The 23796-nt window shown below is 38.6% G+C and overlaps 1 protein-coding gene across 2 annotated transcripts in view; it reads right to left on the bottom strand.

The window, feature by feature from the left end:
• Positions 1 to 1738: 1738 nt before the first annotated feature.
• Positions 1739 to 23796, bottom strand: part of LOC149194006 (WD repeat-containing protein 55-like) — a 229661-nt gene continuing 207603 nt past the window's right edge. Inside the window, exons 9-15 of one of the 2 annotated variants that reach the window (XM_089404994.1) lie at positions 6606 to 6682; positions 6463 to 6508; positions 6240 to 6286; positions 5937 to 6010; positions 5791 to 5846; positions 5243 to 5360; positions 1739 to 2101 (exon numbers count right to left, since the gene is read on the bottom strand). In XM_089404994.1, coding sequence (XP_089261120.1) covers positions 2022 to 2101; positions 5243 to 5360; positions 5791 to 5846; positions 5937 to 6010; positions 6240 to 6286; positions 6463 to 6508; positions 6606 to 6682 — 498 coding nt within the window. In that variant the 3' untranslated portion in view covers positions 1739 to 2021. Of the gene's footprint in view, positions 2108 to 5242; positions 5361 to 5790; positions 5847 to 5936; positions 6011 to 6239; positions 6287 to 6462; positions 6509 to 6605; positions 6683 to 23796 lie in introns of both variants that reach the window. The other variant, XM_089404993.1, reaches the window with a different exon arrangement.

The raw sequence follows: 23796 nt of genomic DNA on the forward strand, positions 1-23796 counted from the left end.
TCTAAAATTGCAGATCGAACTTGCTTGAGTTGATGATCCAAATGAGTCCAATCAACGCCCTATATATGTGTGTGTGTGTGTGTGAGGGCTAATTAGCCCAAGTGGAGTCAACTTATAGGATATGAGGGTTGACTTCTTCAAACAATAGTTTTGAATTCTCTCGATGGTTTTCCAATGAAAAATACCAACCGCGGCGATTTAAATTTCCGACACGTTGAGGGCAATATGGTGTGTGTGTGTATATACTTAATTTTTTTTAACATTATTTTAAAAGAAGATAAGAATGACTTGTTAATTTGAAGGTAGGTTTATAAACAAATTAGAGGTTGATGTTTGGAAAGGTGACCCCCTCCCCCAAGAAAAAGGTATGTTGAGAACAATATGGTGTGTGTGTATAGTTCTCTTTTTTCTTTTTTTCTTTTATATAACACAATATTTTAAAAGAAAATAAGAATGACAAGTTACTTTGTTGCGAAAATCGTCATTTTAGCGCCCCCTCCCCCACCGCCAAGAAAAACATACGTTAACGGCAATATGTTAACTGTATAGTTCTCTTTTTTCTTTTTTCTAACACAACATAGGCGTTGGAAAAGGAAGTGTGGGATGAAAGGGTATGCATTTTTTGTTCTTCCGGAAAAGTGGAAACAGAAAAACATCTCATTTTAGAATGTGAGGCCTTCAAAGACAACAGGGAAAGTTATGCAGGTACGCTAGCAGCTAGCTCTTGGGATAATCTATTTAGCGAGAGGTTTGTCGAGACGTTGGGAGCATTTATTGTGAAGCTTCATAGAAAAAGGGCCAAATACATGCAGATGAAAAAGCAATCTGTCCCATAGGTATCTTTAGCCATTAAAATAATTTCTTTCTTTCTTTCTTTCTTTTTTTGAAAAGAAAATAAAAATGACAAGCTAATTTGTAGGGAAGTTTATAAACAAATTAGAAGTTAATTTGTCTTCATTTCCACATATTAGGGATTTTAAACATTTTTTTCCCTAAAAAGATTGAATCCGCTATTTTTTCATGACCATTTTTTCATTTTGAAAAAATCGTGATCATAATTTTTTATTTTTTTATTTTTTAATGTTTTCGTAATTTTTAATTTTACCATTTTTATTTTTTTCCCTTCCAATTTTTACGATTTTTTATTTTCCGGCCCCTCGCCGATTTAATCGCGATCACTGCAACATTTAATTTTTCAAGTCATTCTATGAATCCCGCATCCTTTATGGGCACTTCAGTGGGCCCAGAGAACTTACAAAAACACCTGAAAAGCCAGATTTCATGCCAAAACACCCCCGGAACATCATACAGTATCACTAAGGGTGCTTCCACATTTTGGCAAGTTTCTGGTACTGGTACATAAAAACTACTATTAATCTTTTTTAGAACATTCCAGGAAAAAAGCGTGAGGTTGCCTAATTCATTCACATTAAACAATCCTAGGTGTAGGGATGGAGTTTCTGTTACTGGCCCAGTTCCTAAATCTTTACCCGAGTATTGTTTTCGTACCAGTAATGTGTATATGTGCTATTAAAATGAAGTTGTCCACTATTGGGTATTACAAAGTGCATTTACATCATCCTTTACAAAATTTTGGAATTTCATCTTTTCTTGCTAGGACAATTTTAGGGGCCATAATTACAGGTAGCATCAAGGGGATAGAGATACACTCCAAAAAAGAACATATGCTACTCATTCAAAATATACAATTACTTAAAAGATTAGTTACGGACATTCATAGCCTCTTAAGAAAAAGCGGTTCATTAAAAAGTATATGGTGGAAAAAATACATACATTTAGAATCGATGGATCAAAAGGGCATTTGCAAAGGCATTTCGCCCCTGTATATATAAAGGAATACCCACTCTCACTATTGCAAAATTGGGAGGAAGATATCGTTAAAATATTACATATTACAAACATATAATTGAAAACATGGGATCAATGTTTTAGAAACCAGGTCACCCGTGAGAATAAAAAATTTAAATAATAGGAATACATAAGCTTGGACACTGTCAATGTTATATATCCGCAAAAAAATCAGATGCTTGCTTTTGAGATGAAGTTTGGCCCTTCTCTGCTCTCTTCTTTCGTTTGGATCCTGCAACTACAAAAAATAGGTAAAACTGTCACTGGCGTTAAATATAAATACAAATGAACTACCATTAAAAACATCTTTTTCATATGGTATACTGACAGAAGGCCATCAAAGATTCATTCAACTTTTGGACTGCTGATAGTGCAAATTATTCCAAATAAAGAAATTTGGACTAAAATTCAAACCAAATAACTAAGCAAATTATAACAGTGAACGCATTGACAAGTTTTCTTTTTTGACAAAGGGCCCAATTGAAAAAGTCAGTTACCGATGCCACCACAAGCCATTCCAAATACGGGGAGGGGAAAAAAAATCTTATACTATGTAAACAAAATATTTAGAATTTGGGCAATTCAAGTTAAGTCAAACGTGAAACACACATTATAAGCCTCATGGTTGGGAGGAAAATGGAAAAGAAAAAAGCTTAAAACTACCAAGTTTTAGAGATTGGAAGACCAGAACTAAGGATCGATGAAAAAGATAAAACAGCGGCATGATACTAGTCACTAGAGAGCTAAGTTACTTATTAAACTCATTTGTTACATACCCCGATGAATTGTATCCGACAACTTTTGCATCAATTAAATAGGATAATTCCATAAGAGGATTTACGAATGATTGGTACCTCCAAAAGGTAGAGGTTGCTGCCTACTCGCTAGACGAATATTGAAGGAACCATTTTATACCAAAAAAATTGAAGGCAAAATATTGGAGGAAACATGAAGAAACTGGGCAACCAAATTCAGGAGTTGAGGTGCAGTTGGTAGAAGAGCAGAACAGGAAGAATAATACTTTGAAGATGCTGACATCTTTTGAGGATCTTATGCTCGACAGACAACATTGAACAAATGGGATTTTGTCTGTCAGTGGCTTCTACAATATCATCTATAAAAGCTCCATAACCATTTTCTTTAGCAACCATTTCTTTAGGAGACAATCCATCAAATTTCCATTCTTTACAATAGGAACTCTGATGCTTGCCTCTTCCCAATGTTCCACACGGGCACAACCCCCATGCTTCCCATGCTCTGGGGGTGGAGGGACAGGGAAGCCTGGGGAAATGATCCCCCACATCCCCCTTTGGTGGAAACTTGAGGAAATGCATGGAGAAACGTTTCCCTAGTGTGAGGGATATATTTCCAGAACGGGGGGCATTTGAGCACCACACCCTCTCCTAGAAGGGGAACAATTGGGTGACCCCCTTGACTTTTTGTCTAACAACTCTTTAAGATAAAACAAAGATAGGTGATAGATAAGATAAGATAAGATAATTTAATTATATTTATGTCCAACTAATGACCACAAAGTAGGTCAAAGGGACTGTTGAGTACAATGATGTCCATGAAACGTGGGAGAACTAAAAGGTCTCCTTTAAAAAATCCAATGCATGAATATAAAAAGTACAATTAAGGAACATAAAAGCTACAATGTATGGAATGCCCTGACGAAGAGAATCAGACTCATCTCTCCTAACATCCGAGGCTGATTGAAGAGCACTGAAAAAAATTCCACAAAGTTCGCTGGCCTGATGAAGGGTCAATGGGAGGTGCAGACTGTCCACCAACTCGTTGTCTGGGGAAGTTTGTGCACCGCTGAGGTCTGGAGGACCTAGTCCGTCTCCCAGGGACAGATCTGAGACGGTTTAGCTATTGAGGTCTCGTGTGGTGGGGTGAGGTCCCACGGATCCTCACTAGTCTAGAGTCTGGATATGAAACGGCATCAATCGTTCTCTTTGTGCCCCTCTCTGAAAGTAGTACCTGAAAAATGTTGTGATCCTTTGTGTGGGGTTTGGTCTGATCGGAGGTTGAAGAATATGCACTCGGAACCTGAGAGCCTCTTGCATATATAGGGCCAAACATCTCTGATCAGAATACCTGAAAAAGTCTACGAGGCTCTGAGAGTCTCTGAACAAGCAATGGAACCTTCCTCTGATCTCGTAGTAGATAGGGCATCCAAAAATGAAAGGCACCTCGGTCTCTACTTCCTCTAAATGACATGCCTGACAGATACTCTTTGGTCTATCAATCTAGTGGTTCGTCTCTACCCAAAAGTCTATAAGAACCTACTCTGAATTGGCCTAGAGGAATGCGAAGAGTATGCATCCAGTGGTGAAACGTATATTGGGGTCGAATAATGAGCCCATCTCTCAACTCCAAGAAGTGCTCAGCGTAGAAGGCCATCTTTGGGTGCAACCCTTCTGGCCAAGTGACCTGGACAACCTACCTGTAGATGTCCTCCCTGATGATCTTGTTCAACTCTTGTCATCGGGAGGATCCAAGGAATATCGGAAAGGAGGGAGACAATCCAACTGAATGCCCACTGATTCTAAGAGATCTGAATCTCTTGTAAGCCAACATCTAGCCCAGCCCGAGGGTGTAGAACGAGCAATAGTCTCAGAAGATACTAATGGTAATTACTGGTAATATTAAATTCTTAAAGTGAAAGGATACTTCAATTTTTAACATTATCATTAATTTTTTTAAGATGTTTGAGAGTGGTTTCAATCTCATTGGACTTCTTATGGAGAAAGTAGAATTTCATATCCCATTCAGAATTCAGCAATCTCAACAGTTTTCAAGATTCTAGGATTGGCAGGATTATAGTGTTTCCACTGGACTGCATAATGATGAATTTGCATGAGATGAATTGTTATTGTTTGGATTTTATCATTATTATTATTATTATTTTAATTTTAGAGACAGGGACCCTGATATCCCCATCCCCCCTGAATTTCCCTAAAATTTGGGGGTGCTTCCACCCCTTTGTGCCTCTCCCTACTCTCACATTGCCCAGTCCCCAAAACGTGGTGGAAAATAGCCTCTTCCTCTCAGTCTGGTGCCATTTTCCACTCCAGCATATCTTGTGTTTATTCTAATCTGTATGTGCACTTATGAAATCCTACGAAAATCACTTCAAAAACACTAGCACACACAAAGAAAGAGTGAACAGCTCCAGGGTAATAACCATATTGTAAAGTTCAGAAGACTAATGTACGCAATTAAGTAAACAATCAAGAGTTAAACTATTTAGAACATAAACATATGAAACCTGTCTGTAATGCCATCTAAATACAATGTTTTGATACACGTTCAATACTACCACATTATGAGAGTTAAGTTCTTGGGGACTGCTTGTTTTTCATACCTCTTGATCTTTTTTCAGTATCAACATCCAAATCCATGTCTACATTTTCGTCATTCACAGCTTCTTGCTTGTTAGTTTCAGGCTCATCATCTTCATGAAGATAATGTATGTCCCAGAGCTATATCAGACAAAAAACGCATACCATAAGTTCTTAAATTACAGAAGTTCAAACAACTCATATGCTAGAGATTTTATGGAAGAAGTACTGCCCAGAATAATGGTAATCAGGAACCAGGTCTCCCGAGGATGGGAAGAAAGGAAAGAAAAATGAACCAAGATGACAGACATAATCTAACCCAGTAGCATATCAAGAAAATAACAAAGAGATTTCATATCATAAATGTGAATAAGCTAGCCAAAGGCAGTAGATGTGAGAATAAGAACGTCTGGCAGGTGATTGGTAATCCTCCAATTGATAAAAATAATAGAAGGCTCATCTACATTAGTTTTCAATAGGCAGTGCCTAAAGCCAGAAAAAGGTAAAACGACACTCTCTAGATAAAAGCAAAGGGTTGAGTTTAACATTTATATTAATCTTTTCCACCAACCTTTAGGATCTGATCATGTGAAGCACTGCCAAGAACATTCCGATCATGTGAAAATGCTGCCATTGTCTCAAAAAATAGAAACAAATCAGGCCATTTTGCCAATTTGAATTCACCAAAATAAGAATGAAAAAGTTCATAGATCATACCAAGGCGCTCAATAGGATAACTGCTGTGCTCTCCTATAACACCAATCATTTTGTTGGGAAGAATGGAGACAACCCTGCTAAGAAAAACCTTCTTAGTATTGCAAAGAAAAGAATACTACAGGAGGCAGTTAACACAATTCTTGTTCCACTGAAAATTATTATATCCAAGGCAAAATAAGTTTCTGAAAGACACTATGTACTACCAGAAACGCTAGAATAGGCAGTCCAAAACAGTAGTGAAGATGAAAACAGAACGTGAAGTGGAAAAACCATAAGATGCTACTACCCTCAAACGTGACAAACCTGATGATTCCATCACTTGATCCAGTTAACACTGTGTCTTCATCTAACTGCCAAATAAAGGCATTCAAAAGGTTATTTGATGGTTTCATAAACAAGAAAAGCCGTAGCAGACAGTTAATGTGAGAAGGAACTGGGTAACATGTTTAGCAATGCGATAACGAAAGAATTGCATATTAAATTTGACATACGCTAACGTCAATTTCATCTTCCAGAAGAATCTCACCTTTAGCAAAGCATCAACTGAGTGTGGATGTCCAACAAAGCGGTCACTGCACACCACAGACAAGTATCATCACATGTCAATAATAAGAAAACTCGTGAAAGTTAATACAATTCATAAATGGAATATCTAATTTCTGAACTGACCTGCAGTCCTTAAAATAACCCCATGAATAAAGCAACAGAACTCCTTCCTGTGAACCACATACTACCTTCTTCCCATTCTGCAATTCAGGATGATTATGTATCATTGGAATGAGGGAAATAAAATTTAGAAATGTACTAGTAAGAATGAAAATGTACTGTATCTTTATCTTTAACATATCATATGCATCACGAGTAGAACATGCACAACAATTATAAGGAATTTTAAATTTCTCTCCTAATCTTTCAAGATGATCTAAAATAGGTCATCAAGTCCATGACAAACAAACTATCAGTGCTTCTCATTAACAGTCAAAAAAACATTCGTTAATCACATATAAATGTGTGTTAATGCATTCTTCTTCCCTGACAAGCTATGTCCTTTTGGCTTCTGTAACAATGCAAAGTAACCCTAAAAATACATGTAACATAGCTTATAAGGTAATCTAAAGTTCTAGTTTCCAAAAACTAGAGGATAATGTTTAAGCCATAACTATGAAGCTCCAGAGAACTTTCACTGAAACAATACTCTCAATTTGTATGTATGTTTGAAAAGTCCATACAACTGTTGTAAGTTTCTCTTATCAATCCTTGTTAATCATGATCGAAACCACATTTTTCTAAAGCACTTCCACCAAAATTCTATTCCATGTTCATTTTGTCCGCATGCACTTATACAATAAGGACCTGACATGCAATGGGCAATCATAATCTGTTAAATGATTGATTCCACAATTCAAGAAGTGGCCACCTCTGACTCTGTGTAATCTCAATCAGGATCCATATCTCATTATAATATTCTTCACAGAAATTCTGCAGTGCTTCTAGCTGAGATGGTGGGTGTGCATAAGCATCCACCCACTTCATTAGGTATTCAGTCATACCTATAATATATTGATGTCATCCTTTTCTGTTCAACTACTTAAAGAGGCCAACAAAATCCATAACTCGTTGCTCAATAACTCTGTAGCAATATTGGGAGTAGTGAGTTAAAGTCCTTTTTATTGGGTTTTCCCATTTGCTGACACCTATCACAAGTGTATGAACAATCTCTTATATCCTTAAAAGAGCCTTGGCCAGCATAGTCCTACCAACAATACTCTTATGGCCATCCCTTCAAGCCTTAGGTAAACTCCTACTAGTCTGACCGTCATGGACTTCTTTCAGCATTCTTTGCATCTTAAGACACAATGCGGCCTAATTCTACAGAGCATTCCTTCAATTTTCCAAAAATTCCCTTGTGGATGTTGATTTTTCAAGTGCAATATAAACAAGCACAGATTCCTGAAACTGATAATTACTTCTAATGATATTGATATTGTCTTCAGCACTTCCAGTTTATCATCAAGCAATTATACTTTAGAAATTCAACCATAAAAAACAGTAGGACAATAGAGATCACAATGGAACAATGATGCACAAAGACACAACAAGATTTACCCTGGGAAAAACCCAGGAGCCCTTTACTTAGATGAGATACTTCAATTCAACAAGAGATACATCCGATGTACCCAGTCAAAATAAAAATCGAACTGACCAGCAACAAAGCCCTGGTCAATCTACCGTTAAGCCAAGCCAAACTGCAGCCCAAAAGAATTCGGTCAACTCTGTTCCACTTGGACGAAATTCGGCCCTGTTCTGCCTCAGAATTTCGGCCTGCTGCCAACGAAACTGCCCCAGAAGATATAACAAAGAACCAACAATGAAAAAAAAAACTGGCCTCTTTCCACACACGAGGTCAAATAGAGAAAGATAAAGAGCTCGGTCAAATGCTGGAAGGTTTTGGTCAACTTTGGCCCTCTTGCCTTGTGTCTTCTTCACATAGATGAGCAGATGATCTTCTTCTTGTGTGATCCGAATTGTCTTCAGGAGGAGGACGAGTGGGCTATATATATAGGCATTTCAAAAAGCTCGAATGGGTCTCTCTCATTACTAGGCCGACTTGATAAAAATGAGGAGCCGGCTTAACATTTTTGGGGCAAAATTTGAAAATTTGAAATTTGGATTTTCCCTCTTTTAGAGCTGACTTGGATCCCACATTTATATTTATCATTTCTCATATAGTTGGAGGGATAAAAATTTAATTATGAAGACTGACCATAGTTATAGAATTTAACACTCCCTCTTAGCTAGGGAGGTATTCATAATAACTTCTTCATATATTCTCTTGTTGAAAAATCTCTCTAAGAAAAGGGTTGAAACAACTGAGCATTCAGCATTAGAATCATTATAAGCATCATCTAGTCACCATAATTCTGGTCAGAACCTCTGAACCATGGTATATAGACTAGTCCTGGTTCACCATAATCCTGGTCAGCACCTCTAACCCATGGTGAAACCCTAGGAACACACTCAACCAATCTGGGGAGTAATCTAGGCCAGATGCTAAAGCCTCCCACTCAACCCTACTAGGGAGTAATTTTGGGTCTAATACTAAAAGCACTCACTCAACCCTACTAGGTATTAATTTTGGGCTTAATGCTAGAGCCACCCACTCAACCCTACTGGGGAGTAATTTTGGGCCTCAATCCTTTCTGGACCATTCTCCCTAACCACATTACATGGCAACCTAATCACACATGCAACCTAGGGAGAAAGCCTATCCCTAATGCTACAACATCAACACTCCCTCACTGAGGGAGGCATTCTCAACTATTCCAAGCTTGTCCCTGAAGTATACAAACTTCACTCTAGACCATAGTTTTAAAAACCGGAACCGGTGACTGAACCGGTCCACCTCATAAACCGGGTTTCAAACTGGAACCGGTCAAACTGGGATTAGTTAGATCTCAAAGGTTTTAAAAAAACACATGAAATAATTATATTTTAATGAAAAAAACTATTTTTAAGATTTTAAAATCATGATTCCAAACCAATAGACACAAAATATGCAAAGTTTGCTCATATATATACCATGTAAAGTTGAATATATCAAAATGGCACCAAGTGCAATACATATCAGCAATAAAATATATAATCAATGAGGCTCTAAATGGCCTCTAGAGTGCAAAAACAAAGCCTACAAACTACGGGGCCACTAGCCTACTACAAGTCTACATATCTGATATTAGTGATCAGCATTATCACTTGAAACTTCTCATGAGTCATCATGATCAAACTCAGTTGGTTGAGTCTCGACTCCCAAACTTTGCAACTGCTTGAGTCACAAACTTCTCTATTGGTTCAGTGACTTGAGTTTCAAACTTTTGAAGGTATTCTGTGCTAATATGCCCTATTACTTCATTTGGTGCTCCACATGGCTTTACATGGCCTCCTATCCCAGCCAAGTGTTGCTTGACCCTATTAATACCCCCTCCTTCAATAGATTTTTGGCAATATTTGCAAATCATTTTTCCATCAATCATATCACAATGAATCCATGCAGAGTATCCTTGGCTTTTGGAGGCACGATGACTACTACTTAGCTCAAACTCTTTGTTGTTCCACTACTCTAGCAAAACCTCAACACTCTCCAAGCTCCCAATCAAACTCACAAAAACTCCAAATCAGATGTATGAGGCAAATGAGGGGGGTGAGCTCCTTTTAAAGGCTTGGAGAGAGTGCTTTTGGAGGGAAACAACCATTATTTTCCCTCCAAAACACCCTGGAACCTTCCTAAACTGTGTTTTGTGGGTCCTCTGCAGCCTTGGTAGTGAACTGGCCTGTTTAGGCCGAAACTGGCCAGTTTGACCATAAACTAGCTGGTACCGTCCTAAACCGGTTGGTTAGCACCGGTTTATGTGATTTTTGGGCGAAGAGGTGGGTTAAACCGGTTTTTCTACTAGTTTGACCCGATTGGCTAATGAACCAGATGGTTTGACCAATTTCCGGTTCAAACCGGGTGGTTTTTAAAACACTGCTCTAAACAGAGGTTGTGTGAGAATGTCAGCAATCTACTCATCTATAAATATAACCTGGAGCCTTACTGCTCCCTTCTATAATGTAATATTCCTAATGGAAGAATTAGTAGTGCATACCAAAACAGTAGCTTGGAACAACAAAATATACAAAACCACGACCACAAATCAGAACACAATTTACACTAGCAAAACAAATGAATCGGCTGGTTTGACCAGTTTCCAGTTCAAACCGGGTGGTTTTTAAAACATTGCTCTAGACAAAGGTTGCGTTAGAATGTCAGCAATCTACTCATCTATAAATATTTACTAGAGCCTTACTGCTCCCTTCTATAATGTAATATTCCTAATGGAAGAATTAGCAGTGCATACAGTAGCTTGGAACAACAAAATATATAAAACCACAGCCACAAATCAGAACACAATTTACACTAGCAAAATATTATGAGCCATTATATTAATAATTTGGAACTGGGTACAAGAGTGAGATGAAATGATAGAACCTGGGCTTGCTAAGCAAGCTAAGCAAAACCTAGAAATATGTCATTGACTCAAGTGAGAAAAAGCCTCGAAAGAGAAATGCGCACAACTACTCAATGAAGGATTTGTTGTTGCCTTCCAACTAACATGACGATTTATGCTTTGAATACTCCTCGGATCAGCGTAAAAATCCACCCTTAGCCTCTTCTCCCAAAACCCACAAAAACCTGAAAAGGATTTGGCTCAAATCAAAGCAGTGAGGAAGCCCTCCAACAAGTGTGTATAGCCCAACTGGCCAACTGTTTGTACCCTTGCAAGAAATTTGTCTGCTAGAAATAACCCCCAATGCCAACTATGAGAAATCCTTCCCAAACCAGAAAATTAGCCTCCAAAAGGTCCAACTCCTTGGCACCTCAAGCTTCCCAACAATTTTACTCCAAGGCCTACACAAGCTTTTCCTATAGTGATCCACGTACTGCCAGAAAAGGGAGAATTTGGCCCTCAAAATAGCCCCAAACTATCCCTACAAAAAGCCACCAAAATCCCAGCTCGAAGATGGGAGTCACTCCTGCAAATTTGGTTCTCCAAATCACTGAAGTTGGCCCGGAACTGCCAAGTCGAATTGATTTTACGCCCAGAAAGTGTGCACAACTAGTACTATCTGCTACAAATATCACCTGTAAAAGCCCGAAATGTACTTCCAAAATTCCGAACTAGGGAGACACTTGAAGTTCTCTAAAACTGGTGTGGATTTCGCTTAAAATCCTTGTGCTCTACAACACTCTTACCCTTGTGTTGAACAACTCCAAGAGAGGTATAATTTCTGAATTGTAATAACCAATGGATGGTGTGGAAATGCCTCCCTTTTGCCTTATATACTCTTGGCCCATGTGTACCCCTTGGTGGCCCCCACTTCCCACTAATTTGCACTCTCTCTCTAAGGGGTGTGTATTGCCTCCTTTTTTAGTGTGGGGCCTATTGACCCTTGAAGATCACTTGAAGACTCCATGCCTGAGGATATGTCAGAGGCTTCATGTACCATCAGAGTTCATATATCATCATAGTTTTCTAACTCTATCTTCTTCTTCTCATCTTCTTCTACATTGTACTCAGATTTCACAAGCCTTATGGGGATGTTGTAAAATGATGCTAGTGTGATGAATTTAGTCATGTAACAGGCCTAGGTAACTTGGGACATTGTCATCAAGTTAGTTTGTTCTAGGAGGCTTTTTTCACTTAGTTAATTATCAGGTACTTTTGAGCACTTAATAATTAATTGAGTTTTCTCCTCAAAGTATAACCCCAAATTCAGAGTGAAGCTTGATGGCAAGGCCTTGAGTGAGTCCTAGTGTCTGGAGTCATTGTATATTACCATACTAGATCACTCATAAAATTTCACAGAATTTGATTGGGTCTAAGGGTCAGTTTTTTAATTTTTAAAATTCCTTGCTGGACGGAATTTTTAATATATTCTGATTATAAAATGTAATAAGTGATGTCTAAAGAAATTGTATGGGGTATGTGTGCTCAAAATTACACCTCTTTCTCTCTCAACTATGTACTAAGACACACTCTAAGAGGTAAAAAATAAGTTCTAGACCCTAAAACCCCACTTTTCCTAAGTTTAGTGGAAAATGTGGCAATAAATTAGCCCAACAATTAAATAAATGGAGAAAAATAAATATCCACACATGCTAAAATGATGTGGAAACGAGGGAGAAAATCATCTAAAAGTCAAATTTGAATTACCAAGTGACGTAGACTCCACATAAGCCACAATTCATGCAAATTGAACTTCTCAAGGAGTTGACCACGAGTTTCAGTGACATATCCCACAATTTGTGGAAGCTAGCTAGAGTTTCAAGCACAACTCTTGAGTTTGGTTGGAGTTTTGATAGAGTTCACTTGAGTGAGGTGGAGAGTGGTCTCCTACCCAATGTTGCACGAAGCGGGGACGTTTTTTGAACGCGGGGACGCAGAGGCGTCATTTTCCAAAAATCTAAGAATCAAAGCATCTACTATATATATATATATATATATTTGCATTTATATTAAAAAAACATCCAAAATACCAAATTAGTTGTAGAAGACATGAAAACATGCATATTTTTACATAAATCAAGATCTTATGGCATCCATTGTATATCAATGATTAATTATTCCATCATCAACCATCTACAATCTAGATTCCTCTTCTCTTGTCTAGCCTTTGCCTCTACTTCAATTCTATAGGGATTTTAGTCAACATTTCCTAGTTTCGATCAAACAGTTTAATCCAAGCCTTATAATATGGTAGAGAAAGCTTAACATGCCTGATCAATGATTTTGACTTGAGTGAAAGGTACATAATTGCTAAGGCCATGACAAAGGAGTTCAACAATCAATAACACCAATACTGGGGTACATATAGGGCTTGTTGCTCTTGATTAAATGCAATCACATGCCCTCATACATGATATAATCCAATGAAACGCCACAATCCCATTGATCCTGAAAATTCTTAAGTCTATTGAATTTTGAAAGGGATATGAAATTATATTTTCTCCATATGAATTCTAATGAGGTTGGAACCACTCTCAATCATCCTCGGTCATTTCATAGTAATGTTAAAAATTTAAGTAAAATGATGGAAATGAAAGATAAAGGAGACTGTCACTTTTACTTTAAGAATTTAACATTACCATTAGTAAGCATCTAGGAAACATCTAGGGAGCATCAAGGGGCACCTTGGGAGTATTCGGAAAGTGTAGTTCCTCACAGAACAGTTCGGAATTTCCAAAAACAAAAAAGCCTTCTCTCGAATCCGCTCACAATCCGCGGTTGATACATGCCCGAACCTTCACAAATCCATACCCGATCCTTTTCGGATCCACGGACTGGAAATTAAGAACCACGAATCGAGCTCCCACGAATCCAATTTTGTAAGAACCACCAAAAAAAGGAGGAATCGCGGATCCAATTTTCCGATCCGCGATTCCGCCGAAGGATCGGTGGTGGATCCGTATGGGGCGCGGATCTGCCTTTAAATTCTTTGGGGGGGGGGGGGGGGGGGGGGGAGATGGTTCCTGCAACACTGCTCCTACCACTCCCCTTTACTCTCTCACGTGTCCACAATCCTCTTCAACGTGAGCCTCTTCAAGGAATGCGTACTCCTCATTGGGGAAATTCGACTTACCACTTGTGGGATTCGATTTGCATAGTTTGGCATTGGGATTGTCACCCAGTTACCTTGGGATTCTCTCCATTTGCCTTGCAATTAGCTCCCACAGTGTTATGTATATGAGGCCTCTTACTTTGTAACCATGACACGAGTTAAGAAGACTCTGATGGATTGTACACAATTGCTTCCAATTAATAAAAAAAGACTTTGGGCTTATATTTGAGGTGTTATTCTCATCTTGTATAGTAATATCTTGATCTCTTGCTTTTTTTTCTATTTATTTCATTGTGCAATTATTTTTATTATGCTCTCAAAGTTGTGTTAATTTATAGCTATCTTACAATAACATGAGGTTGATTTACTTGCTCTAAATAGCGAATGTTTTAGTTGATGTCCAATATATCTCTAATTTTTTCTTATCATTACATGCGATTTAACGCATATGGACCTAATGTGTCTATGTGAAGTTGTGTAGAAAAAATTTATTTGGATCAAACTTCAAGCATGATGGGAAGTTCTTGGAGGAAACAACCCACTCTTAATATAATTGAAGGAGAACCCACATTTGTCGATTCTCAAAGCCTCATTCTTCGAATTCTCTTGCAGAGGATTTTTTTGGGCTTTGGGCTCATATTTCAAGCATAATCCATTTAATAATTATCTCTCAAGATGTTGTGCTCCATTGCTATAATTTCGTTATCGTAGAGCCAAGTTATTGCTAGGAAAATAGGAGAGTTACTCATACTCTTTAGCGTAGCCTTTGTAAACAATATTGTGCATACACATTTGCAATTTTCTTGATTAATTTCATAGCTAACACTTGGTTTCTCTTGCAACCCTCTCTAACTTGTTCTTGTGGCAGCTTGAAGGATTTATTATTCAAAACATTTAACAAGTTGTTTGCAGGGCTTTGGGCACTCTTTTCAAGGCTAGTTTTCAAGAGAGCCCGTGGGAATTTGAAGTTCTATTTCAACAAGCCCGAGTTCTCTTTGAGGGTTGCACCTTTCACTCTAGTACAAATTCTCTAAGGAGGCTTAGCCTCTCTTGCCTTGTGCAAATTTCTCTTCTCTTCAAATCTGATTTTTGTATGTAAAGCGAGCCTCCAAATTTTCAAATTTCAAGGCTTTTCTTTGGCCTCTTTTGTACGAAGTAACTCATCAAGGAAAGTCTATTGTTTAAGGCTTTCATTGTAAAGATTTTCCTTGAGCTTAGTTGAGGCCTTTAGGGGCTCTCATCTCTTGTAACTAAACTAATAAAAGGTTGATTTCTTTTTGTGGGAGCTTGGGAACTTTTCCCATGGTATCCCTTCTCTCCATTTAGAGAAAGAAATTTTGAGTGTGGATTGACTAGTTTCTTAATTAGTTGCTCTAATCTCGCTTGCTAATTTCATTTCATGCGTGATTGACATAGAACTCATAATCTTTTTATTTTAGCACATGCTCAAGACTAGTTTATAGTTTGTCATTTCCATTTATTCAATACTTGTGCAATCCATTTACAACATATGCAAGTTTTTCTTATTTGAGCAAAGCAAGTATTTCATTTTTTAGCAAATTTAAACTATCTTACTTTACAAGTTCATGAGAATATTGTTTCAATACTTGCATCATTCCATGTTCATATGGAATTTTAGTCATTTATGGTTATTTCTTGAAATGTCTCTTGTGCCATTTCATACGTAACAAATTTACTTTATTGCAAGCAACATATTTTGGCACTTGTGGTTTTACATCAAGCTAATCTTTTTACATTTCATTTCTATGGAATTTTATTGGTGATATTTACTTGAAGAATTTATTTCATTACACTTTCTTTGGAAACACTAATGTTCACATGCATCTCATTTAGGCATCCTTAAAGTTAATTTGCATTTTTAATTAATGTACTTCCAAGCATAAGCTTGGTTGAAAGACTTTCGAGGACCCTCTCTCTCACCCAACTTGAAGAGCATAGACCCTCTCTTATGGTTAACACAATGACCTTGTAGCCATCAGAGCCACAGTGTCTGTAGCCCCGGAGGCATTCCAGGGGAGGTATCAGTAATACAGCCTCAGTTGTCTTTTCATGGATATCTCTCCACAACTCACACTAGAGATTTGTTTCAAAATAGTTGAGAGAAAAGTTACATCTAGATAGGCATTTAACTTAAAATTTACCAAGATAATTGCAATCCACATTAGATAGGTTGCATATCATTTTAATTTACTCACCTTAGAGCACTTTAAATTTACTTGTGTTGATTTTGGGTAGCATCGGATGTGCTCACGCAATAGAATTTCGTGTTAGAAATTTTCACACGGTATCAGAGCAGAGATCGGGCAACAAGATTAGAGAATCTGCAATGAGTCGGGAGCATGATGCTGAGGCAGCAACTCAAAAGGACTCACGCAATTCTCCCGAGAAAGAGGAAAGCACGAAGAATATGGATCACGACTATTCTATGTTAGCTTCCACACTGGAAGAAGAAATCCCTTGTTTAGCAATTTCTACCTTATCTGAGGTTTGGTATATTGACAGTGGAGTCTCTGCGCACGTGATAGGAATACGAGAATGTTTTTCGAGCTATCAGGAAGAACAGATGAACTTCTAAATCACCATGGGAAATAAGTCAAAATGTACCCCCATAGGGAGAGGTACTATAGTCTTTCAAACAAAAGCAGGGTATTAGCTTCGAGCGACCAATATGCTGCATGTGCTAGGATTGGGGTTGAACTTACTCTCTGTATCTCAATTACAAAACAAGGGCTATGATGTTTTCTTCATTGGGAAGAAAGTATATGTCAAACGTCCGAGTTGGAAAAAGAAGGCCCAAATTGGAGTCAAAAGTAACAGATGTATAAGTTACAGCTAGAATCTCCAATGGCACTGATAGGCAGTAGTGGGGAAAAAGATTTGAATGAACTATGGCACAGGAGGATGGGACACTTACACCATGGGGCTCTAAGAATTCTCGGAAGAACCGTCACAGGAGTTCCAGAGTTGAGTACCAAACAAGACGATGTATGCAGAGGGTGTGCACTAGGCAAGTACGCCAAAGCAGCTTATTCCAGAAGTAACAGTAGGGATAAGAGTGTTCTGGGATTGATACACTCAGATATTTGCGGACCCATGTCCACAAAAGCTCTTAGTGGTGTCGAATACTTCGTCACCTTCATTGATGACCATTCCAGGAAGACTTGGATCTACTTTCTAAAAACCAGGGATGAGGTTTTTGATCGATTCAAAGAGTTTAAGGCTCTGGTTGAGAATCTAATAGGAAAGAGGACAAAAGTGTTGTGCTCAGACAATGGCGGAGAATATGTTGATAAAGACTTCACTAATTTATGCACAAGGGAAGGCATCAGAAGAGAATGGACAGCTCCTTATAATTCGGAGCATAATGGAGTAACAGAAAGAAAGAACACGACTATTGTTGAAGCAGCAAGGTCAATGTTGTATGATCAGGGTATGCCCAAATTTCTATGGGCAGAAGCATGCAGCACAGCAGTGTATGTCCAGAACAGGACTCCTTACAGGGGCATTAAGTAAGATTTATCTAGAAAGTGTCTTCACCTGTAAGAAGCCTGAGGTGAGACATTTCAGAATATTTGGGAGTTTGGCATACCTCCATATACCCGAAGAAAAGAGGAAGAAATTGGATCAATATGTAGAAAAAAGGATATCTTGTGGGATATAGCGAGAATGTTAAGGCATATAGAGTCTATCTTCCGAGAAATAGGAAGATCGTAGTTCGACGGGATGTAAAGTTCATGGAGGACAGAGCTTTCAGGAAATCCCTAGAAATGCCTTCCGAAGAACAGTCAAAAGATGATCCATTGGTCCAGCCACTTCGACCAACAGAAACCAGCACTAATATTTCTCCTAAAGACAAAATTCCAGAGGTATCACAACAGGTGGAGTCTCAGGAAGAGGAGGAACGAATAGATCTACCCACTACCAGTGAAAGAACGAGTCGGGAACTTCGACAGATACTATGGGATGCAGAGGATTTTGTTGGAGCTCCTAGGAACGAGAAAAGGGAGCATAGACAACGAGATAGGTACCAAGTCTTGGTGGCTCAGGTTGGAGAACCCTCTAGTTTTCAAGAGGTTGTTCAGCATCAAATATGGGTAGATGCTTTGGTGGAGGAATACAATTCCATAATGGTCAATGATGTCTGGGAAGTGGTAGGTTGTCGATTCAAGATGGATCTACAACGTCAAATATGCTGCAGATGGCAATGTGGAAAAATACAAAGCCTGGTTCGTGGCTAAGGGGTATGCTCAAAAGGAAGGGATAGAGTACGAAGAAACCTTCGCCCCAGTAGCCATGTATACTTCTATTAGATCCGTGATATCCCTTGCAGCACAGATGGGGTGGGAGATTCACCAGATGGACGTCAAGACTACGTTCTTGAACGGGGTGATAGAAGAAGAAGTATAAATTGAACAACCAGAGGGTTTTGAGACACATGAGAAGAAATATCATGTATGCAGGTTGAAGAAAGCCTTGTATGGACTTACACAAGTGCCTAGAGCATGGTACGGTCGAATTGATGGTTACTTGCAGAAGATAGGATTCGTCCAGAGTGACGCAGATCCAAACCTCTATTATCTTATTGTAGGGAATGAGCCTCTAATGCTAGTGTTATATGTGGATGATCATTTTCTAGTAGGTTCATCCAAGCTCATCAAAGATTGCAAGGAAAACCTAGCTGCAAAATTTGACATGAAGGATTTGGGGCAGATGCATTATTTTTTGAGGTTGGAAGTTTGGCAACAAAAGGATGGAATTTTCCTTGGGCAAGGGAGATATGCTACAAAAATTCTGAAAAGGTTCAGAATGCAGGATTGTAGACCTATGGCTACTCCAATGATTACCAACTAGAAGAAGATTGATGCATCTGAAGATAAAGAAGTCGATCCCACCTTGTACACGCAGCTCATAGGATCCCTAATGTATCTAGTCAATACCAAGCCAAACATTTGTTATGTTGTCAACACCCTCAGTCAGTTCATGGTGGAACCAAAGAGGGCGCACTGGGCAGTAGCCAAGCATGTTCTCCGATATATACGACGAACAGTCGAGCATGGACTAATGTACACCTGAGGCAATGACCTCAGGTTGAGTGGGTTCACTGACGCGGATTGGGCTGGGAGTTCAGTAGATCGAAAAAGTACCACTGGGAACTGTTTCAACATTGGATCAGGAATTACCTCCTGATGTAGAAGGAAACAGAAATCTGTAGCTCTGAGCTCAGGTGAAGCTGAATATATGGCAACTAGTACAGCATCGTGTGAAGCCATATGGCTTAGGAAGTTGCTTGTGAATCTATTCAGGAGAAGGATGGAAGCGACCAATATTTTGTGTGATAATTAGATTTTCATCAAGTTCCCTGAGAATCCAATTTTTCATGATCGGTCGAAGCACATTGACATCAGGTGTCACTTTATCAGACACTGCGTCCAATGAGGGGTAGTACAGTTACGACACACCCCAACAGAAGAACAGGTGAAAGACATTCTCACTAAGGCTCTAGGAAGAACAAAGTTTGTTTATTTTAGGGAGAAGATGGGGATGATTGAGAATTTGTTTCAGCAGCAAAAGCGGATAGTACAAGGAGTTGCAGTGCAGCAGTTAGCAGTAGTAGTGTTATTGTTAGCATGATGTAACATATTCAGAGGGAGTTGCAGTACAGATGTAGCAGTAACAGTGGCAGTGTCATGGGCAGCAATACAGGTTGTAGCAACGCAGTAGATGAGGGGCAGCAAGCTGAGCATCAGCAGCGCAGAGGACCGATGTCATGGATCAGTGTGATACTTCTGTTGGGAAGTATTGCTAGAGCATATACCTCGCTAAGAGGGAGTGTTGATTTTGGATAGCATCAAATGTGCTCTAGATCTGAAATTTTGTGGAGGGGCTAGAACACATGAGATTTCCAAGACCCAGAAATCATTTGGAGAAATTCCACCCGGATTGTATTTTATTAAAATAATTAATATTTTTAATGGGGTTCCTAAGTCTAAACTTAGGAAAATAAAAATATTAATGAGTATTAATGAAAGTATGGGTGAGAAGCTTCTAAGAGACTAGGATCAAGTCTAATTTAATCTTAGTCATTGATTAGGGACTTAATCTCGATTGTTGATTCATCAACAGGAAAAGTATAAGAGAAGACTTGAGAGTCATTAGGAGACACACCAGGCAAATATTCAGTAACCCGAGGGAAATCGATTCTCAAGGAGAAGGAGTTCGATTTCAGAGGGAGATTCGTAGGGCGAAGGAAGAGGAGGGCATCAGCATCAATCAGACACTGAGGAGGAGGTGACGCAGAGCATCAGAGGGATAGCACAAAAGGAAGATCAAAGAGAGCGCAGCAAGGGACGCAGTCCTCACGCAGAAGTGACGCAGGGGTGACACAGTGAAGGCCGAAGGGTCTCTGGGGTATCAAAATTTCTCCAAAGCAAGGGGAAAAATTGTCTCAGGTGTTTCTCTCAGAGGTGTCTCTATATTCTGTAAAATCATTCCTTGTAAAGAGATTGTTGTTGAAGAATAATAAATAAACTCTCATTTGTTGCATCGGTTTTCCCGCATTAGGTTTTTCCGAGGACAATTGTCCAAAAATCACTGTGTTGATGTGATTGATTCATGTGCTTGTATATCACTATTATTTTCCCTATGCTATTATGTGAAAACTGCAGTAAAATTTATTTTGATATTTACTTAAGGGTTTTGTAAATAACTTATTTAAGTAGGAGAAATAAATCAATTACTGCAGTAGAATTTCGTGTTAGAAATTTTCACAATTTGCAACTTTATTGGTTTCATGTACTTGTCATGATGGATGGTCTCCTTATTTCTCGATGTAATTATCTCCTGTTATTGAGTACTTCCTTTAGAAAGTGCAACATCTATCTACATTTTGCAAGTAATACCTTTTTGAATCTATTAAATCTCATTTACAAGCATTTTCTATCTTTCAAATAGTACTATCCTTATTTTGCAAGTAGTATGGATCTTTCATTTGTAATCTTTACTTTACTTGTTAAGTTGCTATCTCATGTACTTGATGTTTAGCTCATGATTATGGGATGATATTGTCTTTACTTGAGCATCTCTTCATAAGTACACTATTTCCATCTTGCAAGTGATATTTCATTTATTGCTCTAACATTTTTTCTTTTGCAGGATTGCTTGTCATCATATTTACATTTGAGCAAATACTTTTTATTTACTTTGAGCAAATCATTTGTTTAAGCATCGTGTATGCTATTTATCTTTGGAATGAATTATTTGATATTGCTCATATATATTCACTTGCTTGTTCATATCTTGGAATCAATCTACCTTTGATAAGCATTCCTCTAACCTTAATCTCCTAGAAACTCACATTTTCTTTAATCAACTTTCTTAGGGACCACCCCCCTTAGCTTTAACTAAGAGAGAGCTTTAACAGAGAGAGTTGTGAATAGGTGATAGCCCCTTCTCTTAGTTTGCCACCAAGTCACACCTTGTGGGGTTGAGGATTTTTCCCACTAACCTAGGTGTGCAAGGCAGCAACATTTTTTGGTGTCGTTGTTGGGGACAAGTCCTCTTATACCTGGAAATCGACTAACTTTTGGTTTTTGCTTATTGGGCTTTTAGAGTTAGATTCATGCTCAAGTGTCGACTCCACTTGGTTCAAACTCTGCAAGAGTTTCTACTAGGAGCAATCAAAGTGTCTACATAGCCTCGTTCTTGAGCCTGAAAGGGTTTTTAGAGTGAGATTAATAAGCTCTTTCATAGTAGACTTCTTGCTAATTTGGGAAAGAGGTTATTTCTAATAACCATTTGCTTTTTCAAGGACAAGTACAACAATACATCATGAATAATCTTTTTAGTGCTTGTAACTTTACTAACATTAATGGATATCCACACAATATCCCTAACAAGGCTATTGAGAAGTTGCCTTCTTTTCAACATGTTAAGAACTTCAATGTTTGCATTACTAAGTGGTGTAACACTGCTAACCATGAGGATGTAAAGATGAGACTCTTTGTCCTCTCCTTAGAAGAGGATGCTCTTGATTGGTTCATTGAGCGTCCTCCTAACTCTTATGACTCATCACAAGTTATCATTAGTGCCTTTATGGATAAGTATGGAGAGAAGAAAGAAGATAGGCACTTGATCAATGCCATTAGCCATATCAAGAAGAATGAGAATGAAACTGTGGAGGAGTTTAACAAGAGATTTAATGACTTGGTAAAAAGTATGCCTCAAGATGTTAAGCCTCTTGAAAAGTTCTTATTGTGCTCTTATTTGGATGTTTTTGGTGTTGACACATCCTATGAGCTGAGAAGAAAGAAGCCTGGAAATCTAAATGCAACTCAAACTGAAGCCTTAAACATGGAGAAGGCTAGAAATGAATCAGGAAAGTCAGAAATTCCTGGTTTTAGTAGAGGGCCATCGAAGTCTCATGACTCCAAAGGGAAGGCCAAGGAAGAAAGTACCCATGATCCTATGAAAGAGTTAACCCAACTCATCAAAACCATGGAAATTAATCACACTAATCAAATGAATGCCATCCAAAATAGGTTGGTGGCCATGGAAAGGAATCAAGTTGGGAGATTTCAAAATAGAGGAAATGAGAAATGGCAAAAGAGAGGACCTCCCAATGAACATAGGCCACCAAATCCACTTGAGTCTACTTATTCAATGATTCAATTCCTTATTGTAGACCTTGTGAAGAGATGCATAATGAAGCTTCTTGTCCTTATGTGAAAAGGATTATAGGAGGAATGGTTGGGACAAGTGAGCAAATAAATTTGGTTAGCAAGGAGCATCATTTGTCCATGGAGAATTGGATGGAAGTGGTGGAGAGTGGCGTGTCACCGCTCAAACTAGCAGTGGATCCCTAAAGGGTAAATGCTACACCAAGGGCAACAAATGGAGACTTAGCCCACTATTATCTCAGCTAAGACTCCCTTCTATTTACGGACTTTCACTGATGGGAGGAGACCTAGTATATTATGGAGTCACTGATGAAGAATAAATCAATGAATGGATGTGGAGTGACCCAAATAATCCCTTTCCAAAAGAGGTTGAATGATAGAGCTAGATTGATTTCTAAGCAAGGCACAGTGTCTTCTAGGAGAAGGAAGGGAGGATTTGAGGGTTAGATTTATGAGATATGACTTATAAAGGAGCTTCCCATTCCCTAAAATCCCTGTTGAAATTGGTATCCCAGATGATTCTTGAAGAATTTTCCTTCCGAAGGAACAGGACCACACGGGACCAAGTGGACCCAATCTAAGTTAGGAGGAAAGAATTTAGCAACCAAAGATGTCCTTAGCCTAGATAAGGTATGGGAAAGGATATTCACTTAAAGGTGATGAATTGATCCAATAAGGTACTAGCCTTGGGGATGCTAGGGCAAACCTTGATCTCGAAGCTAAGGCTTGGCTTTTCTCACAAATCCACCGTCGAAATCGCCTCAAATTTGGAGGTGGTCTTGAGGAAACACTAGCACAGTAGGGGCTAGGAGATCGAACATTTTGGAGGGCTAGTTCACCGAGAAAATGATGCCCTAGGTGACCCAACTTGGCTAGACATGGGAAAAGGTGAAAGAAGTTGGTTTTAAGGTGACCAACTTTTGGTAGATCAGTGCCTTAGTCTTGGGAGAATGGAAGCTATGATGAATATGAATGAGGACCTTTGGTTCTTGGTCAAGGAGGCCTCA

The sequence above is a fragment of the Pinus tabuliformis genome, chromosome 2_2 (assembly GCF_031772625.1).
Source record: "Pinus tabuliformis cultivar Carrire ecotype Pingquan chromosome 2_2, CPIR1, whole genome shotgun sequence".
NCBI classification, from domain to species: Eukaryota; Viridiplantae; Streptophyta; class Pinopsida; order Pinales; family Pinaceae; genus Pinus; species Pinus tabuliformis.